This window comes from Penicillium diatomitis (genome assembly GCF_028827545.1).
Source record: "Penicillium diatomitis strain IBT 30728 chromosome Unknown utg000001l_segment0_segment0, whole genome shotgun sequence".
In the NCBI taxonomy this organism is placed as follows: Eukaryota; Fungi; Ascomycota; class Eurotiomycetes; order Eurotiales; family Aspergillaceae; genus Penicillium; species Penicillium diatomitis.
Window position 1 is genome coordinate 3,036,513 of NW_026623173.1, and position 19,973 is coordinate 3,056,485.

The window sequence follows — 19,973 nt, forward strand, 5'->3', positions numbered from 1 at the left end:
CTTGCATACCTGAGTATCCAACAACGGCCCCCACGGTGGGGACCCACAGGCGAACCACCAGCAACAGAAGGGGACCAGGAATATGTGCTCGCTGCCCACTGTATCAGGTGAAATTAAACACTGGGAATGCACATTTGTTGGGCATGCCTCGATCAATTCTCCGACTGCCGTTGAATCAGGGCAGTCGGCTCGGTACACCTGATGAGAACGGTGTCTCCGACGCCTTGTGTGCAAGACCTCGTGGCAACCACCTGCATGAGCCTGGGAAGATCTATGTGATAGGATGGAAGAGTCTGGGCACGTAAACAAGGGGCCCCCAAACCTTCATCATAGCGCAGAGCTGTACTGTACATAAATAGCGTAGGTCGCCTGGTTTTGGAGGGTGGAATTAATCCGTAGACGACCATATCGGCGACAAATTTCGATTATCACTTCTTTTTCGTCGACGTCCCTACCTATCTTTTACCTTCATTGACAAAGAATTGTGAATTTTGATCTTTTGGTGTTCATCATCCTTGGTCTTTGAAAATGCGGGCCATTTTCCTCTGCTTCCTCTTATCCGCAGTCACAAGTGCCTATCCAGCGCGTGGCCCATGTACGGGAGATTGCTGGACTCATGATCCTTCAATGATTCGCCGCGAGTCCGATGGCACTTATTTTCGTTTCTCTACTGGCACGGGGGTCAATACAATGATGTCTCCCTCGTTGCAGGGACCCTGGGCAGATGTTGGTCGAGCAATGCCCAATGGGTCGATCATTCATGTTGACGGGGTCGACAGCAACGATATATGGGTACGTGCGCAATGGTTTACGAAACGATGTACTGTTCTGGTCCTTTGTTCTTTCCTTCTTTCCAAGTCTCCCGTTTCACGTCGAACTCTCCTCTGTCTTCACACTGTGTGGCTCTCAAAATTCTTGCACTATACCCTTTTCCGGTATGGCCACGAGCAGAAGATGAGCCAGACTAACATCTCCGAAAGGCCCCCGACGTCCACTACCAAGATGGAATCTACTACATGTACTACGTTCTCTCCAAACTGGGCACACAAACTTCCGAAATTGGCGTAGCCACCTCCAGCACCATGGAGCCCGGCTCCTGGACCGACCACGGCATCGTGGGAATCCCCGCCAACAACGCCTATAACCGTATCGACCCGAACTGGGTCACCATCAACGGGCAGCAGTACCTCCAATTCGGTTCCTACTGGCAAGGACTGTACCAGGTCGCCCTTCAGAGTCCACTGCACGTGGGTTCGGATGCGCCGCATCAGCTTGCGCTCAACTCAAGCTTGAATCACCGCATCGAAGCCCCCTTTTTGTACCAGCATGACGAGTACTATTATTTGTTCTACAGTGGTGGTATTGCTGGTTCCTATACCGCTACGTACCCGGCGCAGGGCGAGGAGTATCGGATCGATGTTTGCCGGTCGACCAGTGGAACTGGCGGATTCGTAAGTAACACGCGAACACATGATAGTGCGGCATCGCGAGAGATAGTTCCATCGACTGACTGTACTGCATGAATAGGTTGATCAAACGGGCAAATCCTGCCTTGAATCAGGAGGTACCTTGATCCTCGCCAGCCACGATCAAGTCTATGCACCCGGTGGACAGTAAGTTGCGCTCAACTCATGCTTGCCATGCACACCCAAAAGACCTCCACAGAACAAAAGCCGTGGGCCACAGCTAATGAGTCCAAAAAAAGGGGCGTACTGAACGACAAAGACCTCGGCCCTATTCTGTACTATCATTACTACTCTCTCGCTGCCAAGCAAAGTGGCGGCGCCGGCATCGATGGCTATCTCTATGGATGGAACGAGTTGGACTTTTCATCAGGCTGGCCTGTTGTGAAAGCTGTTTGAGGCATGGCTCGAGCAATCCTCGAGTCTCGGTGGCCATTAATCACCGGCGGGCTGGCCCCTTTTAGGTTTCTTTCTTTTCTTAACTTTTTTTTCTTGCGCTCAGCACCCGAATGTGTTACCGGCCTATGAAGTTTGCAAATGTCGTTGCTTCTTCTCTTCTGCCCTGTCTATACTTTTGGTCGTCTGCATCCAAGGTTGGGTGAGGACGCCAGTCCAATTCTTGAGCATGACTTTCACATGACTTTCACCTGACCTCTTCTTCCTGGTTTTCTTGTGGATACCCATTGCATGGCGGCTGGCGTGGCGAGCTTTATATCACGAAATTCGAACCATTTACTTTGTTTTCGGGTCTATTTTTTTTCTTTCATGATCCAGTGATGGCGAATGGTCAATTCTCAGCATTGAAAAGTCTCTCTTACAAGGAATACGTGCGGGTGGCTCGTCATCCCTGCTAATCAGATGCTGACCCCAAGCCGTCAGTTCAGTTGTCTTCGAAAAAGAGGCATGCTCATGAGTGATTATTTGATCCTTGATAGTGAACGAAAACTTCCATGCAAATATTGAACCAACTTGAACAAAATGATACTGTTGTACAATTTCCCTGTCGAGTCTCGGACCACGCAGGGATTTCATCAAAACATGCTGGCGCATCGTCTGGACAACCTTCCAACTCTATCTTACCGGCCCACGTACTTCAGTTCCAGCTTCCGAAGCGGCCAGAACGAGACCGCAGTAAAGACGAGAGCCAATTCATTGGCAATATCTCCGCCGTTCGTGCCGATTTTCTCCGCCAGCACGCCGACATAATACGTCTCAACCATGCCGAGGATCCACCCGGCCGCGCCGCAGAGAAATGCAGTGAGGCCAGCATATCCGATGGGCATCTTTGACGGAGTGTTCCACGCGTCCAGGTCATAGTTTGCCACGTTTCCTGCTCGGAAGCAGTAGTGCTCAATGAACAAGATTGCAAAGAATGACGTGTTCCAGTAGCCAAGCAATGAAAGGAAATTCTCCAACACGTCGAGTAGATGGTCTCGACCGGCGATGCCGAGGGCGAGAATACCGCCAAAGACAAGAAAAGACCAAATTACGCGAGGTACTTTGGCGCAAGGAGCGGCGAACAGTTGTGCTGAGAGAGCCCCGGAGTAGATGGCAATGCAGTTGACGCCAACTGTATGGTGGAGGTCAGTAAGGAATCGACTTTTTTTTTTTTTTTTTCTAAAGCGCTTGGTCGTCCATGTGATTTGGGAGACTTACTGCCTGACAGGACTAAGAGAACGAGCAGGAACTTGGCAAAGCCGTCGGGGTAGATGATTTCCTTGAGAATCTCGCCAATGCCATTCGAATAAGCCGCTGCCCACTCGGGGTTCGTGGGAAGTGCGGAGCTGATGCACGCGCCAAGCAGCATGCCGATGCATGTCGGGATGGTAATGCCGAAAGTGGTGAACAGGAATATTTTCGTCTTGGATGTGTTCACGGGATAATGGACATAAAAGTCGGAAACGATCGAGCTCCAGGATGCACTGGATCCATACACAACGCCGAGCAAACTCAAAACGTTACCAGAAAGTGTCGAGCCGGTGACCGTAGCCGGTAGGGACAGGTCCGCTCGATGCGCTGCCTCGCCATAGATGATCATGAATATGATGAAGAACATAATCCACGCGTACTTCTCATACAGCAGCACACCGCGCAACCCCACGAAGCTGAAGAGTAGACTGACGCAGGCAATGATCACCACGCCCACGGCGATGGACACCCGTCCATCTGATACCGCGCTCAGAGCAAGTCCGCCAGTGATGCAATTGACCGAGGCCCAGCCTAATTGTTCGATCACGTTCAGCAATGCAATGATAGAGGATGGGTAGAAGCCCAGCGAATATCGGGAGATGGCGACTTGACGTAAACCTGTCCCGGGACCCATCGTTGCGCACCAGCCCTACAGCCAGCCGTGGACACAGACGGTCAGCTTCTACCCAATGCACCGGCAATTGAAGAAGATGCAATCATGACTTTTTTTTCTCCTCCTTTTCTCTCTTCTTTTTCCTTATTGGCACGCAACGAGCAGGGGAGTAAGAATGGGAGATCGTTGGCTCACAGTGACACTTGCCCCCAAAAGAGTCCCACAGATCACAGTCGGTATCGTCTGACCCAGCGACAACCCAAACTGATGCCCCAGGAATCCGGTCGAGAAGCAGCTGATATTCATTGTCGCGGACGCCCACATCAGTGCCATCACAATTGGGCTTGGTGAGTCTCGGTTCTCGGGAGGCACCCGATCCAAGCTGTGCGACTCGATCCCTAGCTTGCCATCCAGATACTGTTCGTATGAGCGAATTGTGGCCAACACGCCGCGAGACTTTGGTGTCTTCACGGGCTCGATTTCGGCCTCGTCTGCTGATGAGACCGGCGGTGTGGGATGCATCGTCTTTTCGATATCGCCGACAACGTGGTTCTGGGATGCCATGGTGGCGGCGAGCAGCTGCTTCCTGTCGCGGCTATGATTAGGGTTTGTGGAGGCTGGTCGGCTGGAAAATGGTGGGAAGAGCAAGACAAGATTGAAGATCTTCCGCAGGAAAAGAAGACCACCTCACTTTTTCCTCCGGTTACAAGCGCACGCGACATATAACTCCGAGACTGGGGGCTAGTGATTAATCGCATTTGGTCACAGAAATTTTTCGCCGGTGGCCTGTGAGACCCATTGTGTAGTGGGCCTTGAAATAATTCCTCCGAAGATTCTGCATGGTCTTTTCAAATGCTCCAGTTGTCCCGCCTTGCTGCGTCAATCGTCTTTCAAAGTTGCCACTGCATTGTGGTTCTTATGAATGGTCATGGGTTTGACGTCGAGATCGACACGAGAGACTTTCTGGGTCGTTTCTCTCGGCTAAACCCATGTCAACAGCCACAGTGTGGCCTGTCATGTCCGAGTGATGTGACACCGAGCTAATTCTGATATGATCTACAAGGGCGCTTTGAGGCTGAGCTGGTCTTCCTCCAGATCAGCCTAGCCAGGAAATAATCCTGGGTCAAGCTTCAATACGGAAGACCCAAGGAAACTTCTTCTGTGCTCGAGGTGGGCCCTGGTTTATTTCTTATCTGTGGACGCGAACACTGATGTGAGGAGCACAGTAGTACCGTGGCCCACTCAAACATACCGGGCGAGTGACGATTGCAAACCAGCAGTCAGTTTAATGACTAACCTGTTCATTTGCGAAATGGGCAACAATACAACAGTTGAGACTGAACAATCATGGTTCATGGGTGCTTACAAAGGTAATGGTTTGGCGGCCTGACGAATCGGAATGATTCCTGATTCTTGCGGCTGATGAGTTTTTGACTTTGACAAGAATAGTCGTCCAATCTTCCATTTCTGCCGGTGTTCAGTAAGCAGTCACGTGGCTCTGCTGCCGGTTGACTAAGTAATCAGATGGCGGTGCATATAAGTTAGTAGTTAACTGCATCAGTGCAACTGCATACTGCATTGCACTGGGAGTGTAGACTTGTGGACGGTCGGGACTCGGGAGACCCTGAGTATATGAGTAGTGTGGCGCCGCGATGCAGCAGCAGACCTCGCGTTGGTCACATAACACCAACACCTCTGAGTGTGGCGTGAAACTGTTTTGCATCACTCATTACTTTTCATCTCAACCATCTCGCTGACTTCTCTGTGATCAACAACAGATGCCTCAATGGCGTACGGCATACGCACTCCGAACCAGGAGTTAGAAAACAGGAGAGAGTTACGTTTTTCACCACGAGTCAAGAGTGGGAACTTGGAAGCCAACCCTGTACAAAACGTCGTGTCACCAACTCGATGCTTTGACGAGAGCAACTGTGGATGAACTCAATGAACGGTGGAATGATGACTGGAGTGATCTATTTGCCAGTAGTAGGTAACCAACATGGGGGTGATCTCTTCGGCGATTCTGGCAATGTTGCCATGAACCAGCTTCCACACTCTAAAGGACTGCTCCATTTTCAATCCAAATCTCCGAGTCGGAGGGGACAATCCGCAACGGAGCCAAGCATTTCAATCCAAATAAGGAAATAGACATGGACATGCAACGTGAAATTTTCTTGGAAGTGAAAGTTTGTCATCCCCATTGAAGACCGGACTGAGCACAGCAGGTGTTTCTTGAATAGCAGATCTACAATCGAGCATGCTTTCTGTATCGTGCTTGGTCCTCCTCGGTCGTGGCAGGTTGCTAGGCAGCACTGGCCATGTTGAGGCAGAACAGGGCACGTGGCCATCCGCCATGCTTGCACTTTCACGTTTCCACCCACAAGTACGAAGGTACTGGTAGACGGCCTACCTTAGTGATTGTCGGAATGAGATCGAGGTCTGGAATCGTAAAGCGTCTAATTGATCTGAAAGTGAAACGCAAGGGCTCAGTAGCCAATCCAGCATGCCTTCACTCCCACACTACACCAACCCTCATACTAACCAAGGGCGCTCGAGTCTAGCACACTCTACAGGCTTCTGCTGTCTGATTGATCGTCTTTCCACAATAAATTGAGCCTGATATCATAACTCCTCTTCCTATTCAACTGATACTTCCGTCACTTGTGTTCCCAACACGCTGCGATCGATTGGTACAAGACGGGCTTGACTGGGTATCCAAAACTCATAGTCTTTGACTTCACTCCTGGCCTCACTTGAGTGAGCTGTCCCGTGCCCCAGCCAGAGAGCACTAGAAGTTCTTAGTGTGGTCCGTCGGCCTCGGAGAAAACCCGCCCGGAGCCTCGAGCTGGCCTTCCCGGGTCACTTTGTGTACTCTGGGGATCTCACGGAACTCCCTCTACCCTTTTCCTCGTCCACCTCTGCACCCTCTCGCTCCCACCTCACTCCCCTTTTCTCTCTCCTCTCACCCGCAATCTTCCCCCCGTCTCTCACTTCATCCGCGGCACTCGGATTTGGGAATTGACCTGCGTCCACTGTCTTTGGTCCACGTTCCCCGGATTTTCCAGAGACCTCCCCGACTTATTCCCCTCCCCCCTCATTCCATCAATCAGGTGGTGGCTTCTTCGTCCATTGTTCCTCACCAACTTGAGGAGTTTCTTCCTGGTAGGTCTTGAATCTTGCGAGCTCGCATCCACACACATTGGTTCAGCTTGCGATCTGACTGCCCTTAAGACTTGAGCTTCAACGTTACCCCCTGCTAACAATCCGTGTCCTAGAGACCAGACCGAACGCATCTCGCTTACTTCAACAGCGACTATATCCAACGGCAGACACTTCCCCTTCGTTCAATCTGACCATCATCAAAATGGCGTCTGAATCATCCGCGGTCGCCAATGGCGGGCCTTCCAAGTCGCTCGCGGCCATGCTGGAGGAGCAGCACGCCCGCGACGAGTCCCATAAGCCAACTGTCCAGGATACGATTGACGAGGAAGACCTGAAGCACCCTCCCCCTCTAAAACTACCAGCGACCAGCCTCTGCCACCCGTCCTGGTCCCCACCTCCGGATCCAACACCCCCGCCGAGGCTGCCATTCCTGCGGCTCCCAAGCCCGCTCCTAAGAAGGCGCCTGCGTTCGACGTGCAATCGGAGGAGCTCTTCCCCGCTCTCGGAAGTGGCCCCAAGCCAGCTGCCCCCGCCGCTGCGACATGGGGTGCGAAGAAGCCCTCCGCCGCTGCTGCGCTTGCCGATGGTCGTTCGTCTCAGTCAAAGGGTATGTGAAATCAACAGAAAGGAGTCTTTTGTCGTGAAGTTGACAGACTGTGACTAATAACTTGCATTGGCAGATGTTCCCCGCGTGATGTCTCTTCCTGGAAAGCACATGGAACAGCTACGACTCGCACCTTCTCAGATGCAGCCTCGCGGTCAGCTGAAGAAGCCCATCAGAGATATTCTGCGCGACATTTCACGGCGGTCCAAGGCTACCGTTGATATGCGCGGTGGTCCAGGTGGGTCTATCATCTTCGAGGGTAAAGGCTCGGCGGATGCGGTCCGTCAAGCACTCAAGGAAGTTGCGCAGCAGGTTGGATCCAAGGTAAATGAAATAAGGCTTTCTGCTTCATAAGCGCGCGCATGGGACTGACATGGTATTCTTGGAACCTAGCAATCCGTCCGGGTGCCCATCCCAGCTTCTGCCCGTGCCCACATCATTGGCCGGCAGGGATCCGTCGTTCAGGACATTCAGACTCGCACTGGTGCGCGTGTGCAAATTCCACGTACCGATGACAGCGGAGGCTCCCACGAAGACGACGATGACGACACTATCGATGTCCTTATCGAGGGTGATGCCGTGGCTGCGGAAATGGCTCGACGTGAGATTGAGGCCATTGTGAAGGAGCGTGGCTCAAACATGAACCTCCGTCTCAAGACCATCCCCCCCGAGTTCTTCCCCTTCATTGCGGGAGCGCATGATGCGCAATTGCGGCAGATTGAAGAGCGTACCAAGGCTCAAGTTCACGTGCCCCGCTACGACACATGGTCAACTCGGCCGCCACCCCAGGAAGCCAGCCCAGGCCAGGTGCAGTTCGTTCCTTGTGCTGATAAGCACATCATGGTCTCGGGCGAGCGAAGCGCCGCGCAAGAAGCTCGCGCTGAGATTGAAAGACTGGCCGCGGATTTGCAGCGCAAGTTGACCTTGCGCCAGCTTGCGATCAACCGTGGCCAGCATCAGTTCATTCTCGGTAACGAAGCTGATGCCCTGCACCAATTCATTGCGCAGACTGGCTGCGGTATCGTTCTTCCCCCTGCAGATGACGAGAGTGAGTTCCTTACCATTGTGGGACCTTTGGACCAAATTGAGAATGGTATCAACCACGCGATGGATCTCGCGACCAGCATGCAGATGGCTAGCATTGATCTCTCGCGCCAGCACCCTAACGCCCCTGCCGGTTCAAATGCACACGCCCGCGCTTTGACGCAATACCTCCGTCGCCGTGAGATCATCAAGCAGCTTGAGGCCGCTCACGATGCCCACATTGCTCTGCCCCCCAGTGTGGACGGCCCGGTCACCTGGGAAGTCTACTCTCGTGATGGCAAGAACACAATTCGTGCCCGGTCCGATATCATGAACCTTGTCCAAGCGCACCCCCGTCGCGTCTTCGCCACGTCCATGTCGATCCTTACTTCCACCCTCACCTTCGCTCTCGCAGTGCGTCCAAGCTCCAGGGTGACTACGGCGTCCACCTGCTGATTCCCGATGATCATGACAGCTCTGATGTTGTTCTTGTCTACGAGGGTCCTTCTGCATCGGAAGCACACTTCGAGGTGTCCAGACAACGTCCGTCCGCTGCTGAAGTTGCTGCCTTTGAGAAGTCACTTCAGGAAGCTTATGAGTATTTGATGACCGCACTGGGAGACCAGCAGGATATTGTTGCGAAGACTGCCACGGTCCCCGCTAAATACCAGGAGAAGACTCGCAAGTTCCTCCTGCGGGAACAGGAATCCAAGGCCGAGGACAGCATCCCTGTCCGTGCTCTTGTTGGAGCCCCGAAGGACGGCAAGTGCGAGATCGCGCTGCGTGGACCCTCTAAGTTGGTCGATGAGCTATCTTTTAAGCTGGATGCCTTCGTCGCCGAGCAGGAGAATGATGATCTGGAGCGTGGATACACTACGACTTTCGATTTCCCTCAAAAGTTCGCCAACTTCCTCATCGGAAAGCGTGGCGAGAACATCAACAAGCTTCGCGAGGAATTCGACGTTGATATCAAGGTAGAAAACGGTAAGGTCGAGGTCAAGGGACCCAAGGCCAAGGCCGATGCCGCACGCATGCGCATTCTGAACATGGGCAAGAAGTGGGAAGATGAGACGACCCACATCTTGAAGATCCCCGCGAAGTATCACCGTGAACTTATCGGCCAGCGTGGCAACCAGGTCAACCGACTTCAGGATCGTTACTCTGTTCGCGTCCAGTTCCCCCGGGCCGCCAACATTGCCGATGATCAGTCCGTTGGTGAGACCGGCAGTGATGCTGGTGCTGCTCGATCGGGCCGTCCTCAACAAGCGGCCGATGAGGTTTTGGTCAAGGGCCCCAGCAAGGGCGCCGACCAGGCTCGCGACGAGATCCTGAGTCTGCTCCAGTGGGTTGTTGATCACTCACACTCGGCCACGGTCTCTGTTGCGCAAAGTCAGATTGCTTCACTGATCGGCCAGCGTGGTCGGGAGATGGACAAGCTTCGCGCAGATACCGGTGCTCAAATTGATGTGCCCGGTGCCAATGATGCCCCCGATGCCTCTGGTCGTGTGCAAATTCGCATCAAGGGTACCAAGCAGCAGGTTGCCGAAGCCAAGAAGGTCCTGGAGCAGCGCGCGTCTGAATTTGATGCCACCGTGACTAAGACTATTGACGTTGACCGCAAGTATCACAAGGCTTTGATCGGCGGTGGTGGTAAGTAATTTTGGCTTTGATTGATTGACAGAGACCGAGCATTTTGCTAACATTTCAATACCAGGTGCCAACATTCGCAAGATTGTCGCTGATGCAGGCGGTCCTAGCGATGGTAGCGCTGCGCGTATGGTTCGCTTCCCCCGGCCCGACAGTACCGAGTCTACTATTCGCCTAGAGGGCAACGGTAAGATCGTGGACAACATTGTGGCTGCTATTGAGAAGTTTGTCAAGGAGCGCGAGGACCAGGTGTCTGAGACTCTGACCGTCCCCACGGCCCAGCACCGCATGCTGATCGGACGTGGTGGCGAGACCCGCCGCAACATCGAGTCCAAGTTCAATGTGACCCTGGATATCCCCAAGCAGGGTTCCGGCAAGACTGATGTGAAGCTCAAGGGCGCCAGCACTGCCGTTGCAGAGGCCAAGGCCCACATTGAGGGTATGCTCAAGGATCAACACGCCGAGACTGTGGAGGTGCCACGCAACCTCCACCACGCGGTGGCCGACAACGGTGCTATCTTCCGCCGTCTTCGCAATGATTACCGTGTCACCGTTGACCACGCTGGCCAGTCTGTGCCCGCTAACCCTGCCACCGAGGAAACTCGCGAGGGTGCCAACGGTAGCTCTCTTCCTTTGATCACTGACGATCCCACTGCCGCTGTGGACGCCCACTCCTGGAAGGTTGTCGACACCAGCGCTCCTACCGATTCCGACAACACTCCTTTCCCCTGGGTGCTTTCCGGTTCTCCTGAGAATGTCGCCAAGGCCCGTGCTGCGATCGAGAAGGCCATTGCTGCTGCCAGCCAGCAGTCAGCCACTGGCTACCTGATCCTGCCCGATCCCAAGACCTATCGCTTCGTTGTTGGCCAAGGAGGCAGCCAGATCAACGCCATCCGCAAGAAGACTGGATGCCGCATCAATGTGCCCAAGAACCAGGCGCAAGGTGAAGCTATTGAGATCCGTGGAAGTGCCGACAGCCTTGAGGAGGCCCGCGACATGATCTTGGAGGCAGTACAGAACGGTCTGAGCGGTGCCAGTCGCCAATGAACGGGCCCGCGAAAAATGGAGACATAGCAAGAAAGCGTGAATTTTCGTGTACTTTTTTTTGACCATATAACACCTTTTCCTTTTCCTTCTCACTTGTTCTTATGGCCCTTTATTGAACAGCCCCTCTCATGGCATTTAGTTCTTAACCCTTGAGTATCCAGATGATGATGTTTCTTCCTTTGAATCATTGACGTCTAGCGGTATGGGCACCATTATGAATATCTTTGCGGCTACATTCCAGTACGCTGTGATTCTTTTTTAGGGGTCAGATGCATCGGTCTCAGTCGGTCATTTACCAGAGAATATGTGCATTTACATTTGGCATTTCCAATTGCGGTTCAGTGGAATCCAGCTCAGCAGTCCGGCGCAAATGAAAACAAGCATCTGATCTTTGCCAGTCCCACGAACTCCCGTCCCGATCTTGCCATCAGTAGAACATCCAGGCTCTTCGATGCCCAATTTCCTCCTGCAGTAAATTTCCATCTGTATAGTTCCTGCCCTTCAGCCACGCCACATTTGTTTACCTATTGATATACATCCGGCTGATCCCGACGCCGCCGATCCATCTGCAACCCCAACATCATAAAGGCACCAAAACTGCCCGTCGTCATGAGCACCGGCCCCCAGAACGCAGGCACAAATTGCCCCTTGAGAAGATACCGCCTCATGGACCAATACCGGAAGAAGCCATACCCGAGCGACCACAGCCCCAGCACTTGACATAATCTCGACGCTGAGATGAATTTGGAGAATCCGAGGATTCCAGACTCGACGTGTTCGGAGGTCAGTGCCGGAGGAGATTCGACCTTGATGGGTTGAGCAGATGATGAGCTGCTCGGACTGGTGCGAGTGACTGCGTCCGCGGTGATCGCAGAAGCATTCGTATTCGGTTTGACATTCTGCATGAGAGCAGCTTCCAGGCGAGGAATCTTTGCCGAGATCACGCGGTCAATGGAGTCAAGACGGTCCAGGGCAAGTGCCATGGCGGCGAACCCAAGACCGGCACGGGTCCATGAGAGAAAAGTGCGCTCGTTGGCGTGATGATCGCGTTGCTGGGAGCCGGTGTTGGGGATGTTCTTTGGGATGAGACGACGGATGATGGAGGTCATCATCGTGGCTGCAGCTCGGGCTCTGGGAGGATTTCGTCCTGGCCTCGGGCTGTTGCTAAGCGCACGTACCGCAAGTGGAAGGAATATATGAAAATGCGTATATCCGTTCGATTAATGCATGGACTGACTCGGTGGAGGCTCGCGAGTTGCGACAGTGTTTACATACGGTCCAAGCTTGAAGTCATGTCATTGAAGGGTCGGAAATTGAAAACCCATGCTTGCATGTGTGGCGGAAAGACAGGTATCCCAGGAGCTACTACGGTAAGTTGATCCACATGAGCTAGGTGACTCGTACATGAGCTAGGTGACTCGTACATGAGCTAGGTGACTCGTAGAATCCCCGGTTCTCTGCCCTTGTGTTTATCCATTCTTGCTTATAAGATTGAAGTCAAAAGACGATGAAGTTCTTGGACGGTGTCAGCTTCACAATAAACTAAGCTCGGCCATGAAACCCTCAGATCACTTCCCAATTGCAGGTGGCCCCGATTTGAACGCCGATTGAACTTGTCTCGGGATTCGGTCACATGATGTACTCAGTACCAGTACACAGCGTGCAGTTACATATCTTTTTTGCTTGAAGGTTCTAAACGCAGGAAAGCCTCAATGCATAACATGATATGTCAAGATTGACTTCCTCTCTTGCAATGTCCTGGAGTTCATCCATGCATACCTGAGTCTAGGCTGGTTCCTGAACGTCTTTTTCTAAGCTCATTGGAAACGGCTTCAGAATTGGGCGAGACCAGCCGGACTCGGGCGGGAAGCGATGGCGTCATCGCTCCGTTCAATACATCTAGTCATTTACTATTGTAGTAGGGAATCCGGTTGCGTGTATGTAGAATAGATAGTCTGCAGAGGTGCGTGTGCCTGATGGTGGCCTTATAGTCGGGAGAGACTATTTGGACATGACGAGAGGGGGTCAATCAACTTGACAACCAAGAAACCAAGGGATTGAACAACTTCATGGGATCCGGGAGACCCGTCGGAGAAGGGAATTGAGGGTTTGGTACAGACAGTCTTTACAGTCGGATTCTTTTGCATTGCAATAACACACTCCTTTTGATCTTCACTTGTGCCTCTTGACATCCTACGGATAGGTGTTATACGGTCGGGCTGGGAGATCTCTGGACGTGCGTGCTGGTGGTTGTGGTTTGGTTCCTCTATGACTCGACCTGTCTGGTGAGATTAGACTGCCTTGAGCATTCCCCTCTACACTATGTACATTTATGTAACATCCATGATTTACGGGTCCATTAACTTACCGGTGTTGAATCTTACGCTTGGTTTAGTACACCGATGCGCTTAGGCCGAGTGTTAGGACCTGTGAGGTCTTGTGAGATAAGGGAGAGTAAGAGTGAGAGGGTCTGAGGTGTATCGGATCAACCGATTGGATCAAACCGTCAGGGAGCTCCTGTAAATTGTTAGTAAACTGATTTCTTCTTGTCAATAATTTATCTGAGCTCATCTTACGCAGGAGTTCGCCTGGGCCGCAATCACTGAGAGCATAATCTCAACAAGATTGGGACAAAACGTCATGCTACTCACATATGTTAGCATCTTTTATTTGCCATTGGCATTTTGTGCGGTGAGAACCTCAAGCTTCATCTTTATATTCACTACGCAAGAAGGAATTACACTCTAGACCAAGGAGATACTAATGAAACCGTGCCAATAAGCCCTTTGGGCGATCCCAGATATTTCCAACAGCGGTACTAGAAACAACTTGATCATCACTTCGACGATTGTTGGTTTGATCAACCTAGTCGTTGCCTTTAATCTAGACAATATTGTAGGTATGGCCGGAAAGATATATCATGGCCGGAGGGCAAAATTAGTAATAGACATGCGAAGCGATAGTTGTTGGAAAGACAAGGGAGAGAAACTTCAAGAATCTATCCTTGTTAGAAGGACGACGTCTGAATGGTGGCTTTTTGGATATGTGGTGAGCAGAATGTTAGGGAAAATACAGAAGTCAACGGGCGACGGCGACGAAGGGTCAAAGCTGGATGAACATGGCACTCCTTGAGGGTGAATTGAAGGACGTTCATGTCGCCAGGCAGACGGAGGTACGGCATCTACAGTAATAGAACCTGAACCTCCAGACAGTCAGCTTGTGGGCCCTAGGATTAGCCATCTAAGCCCCTGTAGGCTCTTCTTTTGGTTCAAATACAGTAAACTCACGCTTTTCTCGACGTCCGAGCATCATTGACAGGATCGACATTCTCTGAAATATGACGTTGAATAATTGGCCGTGTGGTCTTACGAAAGTGTCTTTGTCGTGTCAGGAAATGGGCAAGCAGGGTAGTCAAATCCCTTCTGCACTGGTCCTGTCCACTGCCTATCGACGTGGGCACGATTGGCAGACAGTTGATCCGTATACCGCATGACTCCTCGACAATTAGACTTGAGAACCATATGTCTCTGGTGAAGGTCGTCGGCTTGCCTCAGCGCCCTCAGACCGCAGCCAATCACTCATCACCCTATCTCCCTTTTTTCTGGTTGGCAATCTCATCCTATAGATGCAAGAAAGGAACACAGAAATTGTGGTGTCGAAATGAGTCCATTGTAACTTTTTTACTTCAGAAAATAGCAATTGGAGATGGCTGTTTCATTCTTCTTGCAGGAACTCGGAGTAGTGTCTCCCATAATACGTACGCGTTGTGCATCCGGACGCTCACGACATTCACGCCTCTGATGGTTGAACACGAAAGTATTTCGACTCGGAACTGAAACTTCAAGGAAGTGGATACAACCACACAAAAACGTTCCTTGGAATTAGGGAATTAGAATCAGGGAACCCTCTGGCTCAATGCTCCGGCATGCCATCATCATATAGGTCACTCCAGAACATCATATCCTGGAGCTGTTCCTCCCTCAAGTTGGCATTCACGAAATGCTCTCGTTGTGGGGTTCTGATACGACGGTGGACTTCTCCGGCAGTCTTCCAGCCAAAAAATCCAGCCATTTCCCAGTCAATAAGTCCCACAATCGTGCCGTTGTCAACAATACAGTTAGACTCGGTAAAATCGTTATGCATGAAGCTCATATCAGGATCATAATTCGTGCCCGAAAAAAGGATGTCCCCTTCTAACGGGTTGATCCGGCCATTACTGAGTATGTTGGGGTCCGATACCACATGGGCGCGAGCTTGAAGTTTCTCTGTAGGCTTGATAGTGTGAAGTTGACGGAGTATCTTCCTGGCCTGTTCTTTATAGGACTTCCTCTGGCCGCTAGACAGATACGGCCATGCGACAGATAATGCAACACCTGGAAGCCTTTCTTGGACCAGCACTTGGCGACCATTGATCTGAGGGAATGTGAGTTGTTGAGCCCGATAAACGACAAGAAAGACTAAGTACCTTGCCAGCAAAATAGATTTCTGGAACTTTGGCATCCTTCAAAACAGTCTTTGCCAGAGCAATTGCCCGAAGCTCATTTGCATCGGCGTATGAGAAGTCAATCTCCATATATCGAGCACCCTCGCGTGCGTGAAGATGACTGGACTTCACGATGATGCTACCGAGTGCAAAAACATCGCGCCCGCCTTCGTCAGCAGGGTAAATTCGGATCTCTTCGGTGCAGCGACTAACAACCGAAGCCCAGTATCTTAGGGAGTCTGTAGTTTGGGATTTGACATGCTGGAGGTCGATGCGGAAGTCATTAGGTTTCGGGCAGTATCGACCATAAAACGGCACATCCGCGTACAAGTCAGTTGTAGGGATTTTTTCTGGGTCCGCTTCACATGGGTTCATCCTTATAGAGAAGATGGGTGGGAGACGCAAAGAACAATGGAAACAAAGGAGGGGCAATTTCTTATTCCAAGTTTGTGTGCAGCAGGTATGACCCTACGTCGATGCAATGTCGCTGACGCATGGGCAAGAGCCGCAACGGGGAAACCAGGCGATCAGGCTACTAGAAGCGCGGACGATTTTTCTCACCGTCGTAATGCGGGCAGTAGGGCCGTAACCGACTAATGGATCAGAGGCATTATTGATTGTGCCACAAGCACATGCATGCACCGTGTATCATATCCTGGCGTGTGACAAGGGGCCCATACCAATATCCCACAACTTCAGCCCCAGTCACGTGGTTTCTCGATACTTCTATAGGCCGCCCGATTGTGATCGAGCGCGAGCGCAGCGTACGGCGTAACGTCTTGCCACAGTTCGGCCTTTTTAGGCGGATCAGACAGTTTTGTCTTGAGCGGTTGGCATGCAAGCACAAAGAAGTACCACTACCTACATGTGCCTAATTGAGCAGTTGATTGGATTCCCTGGCAGAGCTATCGAGAATTGTCTATATAAAGGGCCTGCTCTGCGTCTGTTCCGTTTAACATTGCTATCCCCGAATTCCAGAAACCACTGACCGAGACATTGTCTTTCCAAACTACAAACTTCCACAAGCACCATGGCCGTTCGATGCTCTACCTGCGGTCAATGGATCAAGACGACTGGTGGAGCCCACAACTGCCCTGGCAGTGGCAAGGCCAAAGAAGAGCTGTATGCTGTTCTCAACAACAACAATAGCAAGGCCAACAAACGTCACGGCGACGGTGTCAACAACTGCCAAAATGAAGGTCCTCTGCTCCATTCTATAACCTCCATCTCAGCGACTTAGGTGAAGATGACCTGCGAGTCCCCAAGTTGTCGACCGTCCTTGTACTCATTATGAGGCTGATCCAGTGTTGACTAGCTGGCAGTGTCATCTGTAGAGAGAGTTGTGACCGGTGTTCTTCTCGAGGTTTTAGCGGTGCTCTTCCGGTGGCTTGCAAGAATCTGTTGACAGTGAATTCATTCCTTGCTTTCGTTGGCACATAGCCGCTTCCAGGTGGAGAAATGTGGTAATTCAACCTATCAAGACTTCATCAGGCGTAGATAGCGCCGCTAGGCGATGTCACATGAAACAGTATCTTGGCGCCTGCCGATAGCCTCACTTGAATTCACGACCAATATCCATCGTTGAAATGAATACCTGGTAGTAGCTTTATGAACAGAATATCAATCTTTTTAAAAGCATCCTGCTTCGACTCCATGTTAAACGATAATGCCCATCATTATCATGAAGATATCCTGCGCGCCGTACCCAAGTTGGCATCCATACTGAAGACGGGAGAAAATGTCTATAAAATTTTGAACTTGCCATTCCTAATTTAGAAACACGAAGCGAGATCATCCACGTGCGAATGATCTTTTTATCCATGATCACATCGTTCGAAACGGTTTCCAGGAAGTAAGGTTACAGAGAGAAGAGCATCCGGGACCGTGCTAGGACGGGAACTGTGTGCGCGAGTGAGTGGAAGCCCCCATGACTCTCAACGAAAGATGTATGATAAACGTCTGAGCCACGGCTTTCACAAATCACTTGGATTCTCTGAGTAATTAGTCATCTCCAGCGCAAGATGATGGGACAAGTATCGCAGGTCTGATTGAAAATGTCGACAATTCACCATCGGGTTCGTCGCTGCTCTGCAAACTGATCACAAAGTTCACGTGCAAAGAAAACCATCTTGCAACGCATGCTAGCGTTCGACGAGGTCTTTTCCGGTAAGATCGTTTCCCATCTGGTATCCCGTTCGGACACATTAAAGCCGTAGGTACTATTGAGCAGGAAATATTGCTCGTCGATTGGGTCTCTAGCACACACGATCGGATGTGGCCGGTGATCTTGTCGGCCATTCAAGGCTTGTCTGACTTCTGCAAGAAGGTCAGAGGCAAAACTCGGACACTCGCGAGTCATTCGCTCAAATTTGTACTTGGGAGATTTGAGGAACGCCTCGACTGATGCTGATGCGAGAAGACAACGCAAGCTGTGTCCTTGTGGCAGGTGGCTTGCGGACATGATGTGGTCTTCGGTTATCCATCTTGTGTGTAGATCAACATTCCCATATTCTTTTTTCATCCCCTGTTGCATGTGCTTGAGGAGCATCTGTCTGACGTGAGCCGTGATAACGGACTGAAGGCTCTTGATATCGCAAAAGTCAGCGAGACGTGCGAGCTCAATGGCATCTGTGATGCACTGGCTCATCTTTCTTGTGTTAAATTGAAGTCGACCGTTATTGATCCAGATCATCATACTTCGAACGCTGTTCACTGATATCACGCCTTCAAGTTTCCGCATGGTCGTTTTCCGAGCTTGGCTTTCTATGAATTGACTGTTGAACATGGCCGAAAAGTAGCTCGATTGCTGACAGAGAAGGTCTCTGGGAACCGTATACTCGATGTCGGTATTTTCAATGCCAATCCTGACAAACTGTTCACGGCCACGGTAGGGGGAAAGGATTTGAGAGACTGGTGTGCTCTCAAACGATACTTGCTTGTTGGGGAAGTGACCCCTAAGGCATTTCTCGGAAACGGAGAGAGAAAGTCGAGGAAGTTCCAGTCTTTGCCACGTCCTGTGAAGGAAGTGGTATATGGTGACCGCTTCGTACAAATGGTCAAGAACGAGAGTGAAAAGCACTATGAGCAGGCTCAAGTCTGCAGCCTCTCGCAGGATTGCAGTGTCACATACTATATGTAGCTTGGTCATATTTCAAAGTCAAGGAGAAGGACTGAGTTTCTTCTCCGAGCGGACGAGTCTTTGCTTTTCAACAGATTGACGGAGAAGGGGGAGCAGGAAGGAGAGCAGAATTGGGGGCTCGTGGTTACGAAAGTCTACAACGAAAAGGTGGACTCGTGAAATCGGCAGATAAGAAGTGAATGGAAGAAGTCTTCATCAAAAAGGCATGTGACGTAAATATTGGCCCTTGACTGTATCCATCTGTAACCACCTACAGCCATTATTTATATAGACTCTTACGCCTTTGGGTGGCTTGTCGAGGTAATGGAAGCATCCTCGATTGCATCATCATTGAAGACGCATGAATTTATGAAGTCACATGTGAGAATTCAAGAAAGTGATAGATTTTGATGTGGCCATCTCTCGGGCCATTCAGAAGTCGTGTCCGTGCAATCGTGGATGCATCAACGCGGATTGATTACCTAAGAATGAAAAGGTGACCTAGTATCTGACATCTATCAAGTGCCCTGGTATCAAAATGAAAGAAAAAGGCACAGGCCTAACGACAGCCATCGAGATGTATGGAGATGTGGCGCAGGTGGGTGGGGGCACGGAAAGAAAAACATAAAGAAACTCCGAATAGGGGAATCGAACCCCTGGCTGCCGTGTGAGAGACGGCGATGTTAGCCACTACACCAATTCGGATTAATCATAACGGATGACGCAAGTTTGGCATCATAAAGGTCAACTAAATTGCTTCTGATGTGGAAGTACAACGCTATAACTAAGTTACCTAGTGGACTACTAACGGACACTTCGAAAGTGGAACCCATCTAAGGTTGATGGGTTGTTGAAAGTGGAATCAGCACAATGTAACTATTTTGACAAGCAAAACATAGGATTGTTCTGTCGTACTCAGTAGGTATAGATTGACCACCAACAATCTAGGATAGCCTCCAATTGAGCAGCGATATCCCTAATCCCAAAGCACATATGTATACGTGCGGGGTTGTTGCAGTGGGAGCTTCAATCATCTCGTTCAATTACGTCAATTCGGACTTGGCGCTTTCGTTGGCTTCGATTTATCTGTTCCTGGGGTCCGTCTTGAATGTTTTGGTTCCTTT

At 51.0% G+C, this 19,973-nt stretch overlaps 7 protein-coding genes across 7 annotated transcripts; 3 read left to right on the forward strand and 4 right to left on the reverse strand.

The window, feature by feature from the left end:
- Window positions 1-528: 528 nt before the first annotated feature.
- Window positions 529-1,862, forward strand: N7539_000840 (arabinan endo-1-5-alpha-L-arabinosidase C; the record flags this gene model as incomplete). Its single annotated transcript, XM_056930444.1, has 4 exons — window positions 529-792; window positions 981-1,451; window positions 1,528-1,613; window positions 1,706-1,862. 4 exons carry the CDS (start codon window positions 529-531, stop codon window positions 1,860-1,862), a joined length of 978 nt encoding a protein of 325 aa, XP_056794737.1.
- Window positions 1,863-2,539: 677 nt separating this feature from the next.
- Window positions 2,540-4,329, reverse strand: N7539_000841 (putative nucleoside transporter; the record flags this gene model as incomplete). The annotated part of the gene is made up of 3 exons (XM_056930445.1): window positions 2,540-3,033; window positions 3,120-3,801; window positions 3,961-4,329. 3 exons carry the CDS (start codon window positions 4,327-4,329, stop codon window positions 2,540-2,542), a joined length of 1,545 nt encoding a protein of 514 aa, XP_056794738.1.
- Window positions 4,330-7,129: 2,800 nt separating this feature from the next.
- N7539_000842 (putative RNA binding effector protein Scp160) lies at window positions 7,130-11,248 on the forward strand (the record flags this gene model as incomplete). The annotated part of the gene is made up of 6 exons (XM_056930446.1): window positions 7,130-7,215; window positions 7,290-7,534; window positions 7,608-7,855; window positions 7,925-8,931; window positions 8,970-10,204; window positions 10,269-11,248. The coding sequence occupies 6 exons, from the start codon at window positions 7,130-7,132 to the stop codon at window positions 11,246-11,248; spliced, it is 3,801 nt and encodes a 1,266-aa protein (XP_056794739.1).
- A 524-nt stretch (window positions 11,249-11,772) lies between these two features.
- N7539_000843 (uncharacterized protein) lies at window positions 11,773-12,360 on the reverse strand (the record flags this gene model as incomplete). Its single annotated transcript, XM_056930447.1, has 1 exon — window positions 11,773-12,360. One exon carries the CDS (start codon window positions 12,358-12,360, stop codon window positions 11,773-11,775), a length of 588 nt encoding a protein of 195 aa, XP_056794740.1.
- A 2,800-nt stretch (window positions 12,361-15,160) lies between these two features.
- N7539_000844 (uncharacterized protein) lies at window positions 15,161-16,106 on the reverse strand (the record flags this gene model as incomplete). Its single annotated transcript, XM_056930448.1, has 2 exons — window positions 15,161-15,661; window positions 15,714-16,106. 2 exons carry the CDS (start codon window positions 16,104-16,106, stop codon window positions 15,161-15,163), a joined length of 894 nt encoding a protein of 297 aa, XP_056794741.1.
- Window positions 16,107-16,761: 655 nt separating this feature from the next.
- Window positions 16,762-16,971, forward strand: N7539_000845 (uncharacterized protein; the record flags this gene model as incomplete). Its single annotated transcript, XM_056930449.1, has 1 exon — window positions 16,762-16,971. One exon carries the CDS (start codon window positions 16,762-16,764, stop codon window positions 16,969-16,971), a length of 210 nt encoding a protein of 69 aa, XP_056794742.1.
- An 825-nt stretch (window positions 16,972-17,796) lies between these two features.
- Window positions 17,797-18,879, reverse strand: N7539_000846 (uncharacterized protein; the record flags this gene model as incomplete). Its single annotated transcript, XM_056930450.1, has 1 exon — window positions 17,797-18,879. One exon carries the CDS (start codon window positions 18,877-18,879, stop codon window positions 17,797-17,799), a length of 1,083 nt encoding a protein of 360 aa, XP_056794743.1.
- Between the last annotated feature and the right edge of the window lie 1,094 nt (window positions 18,880-19,973).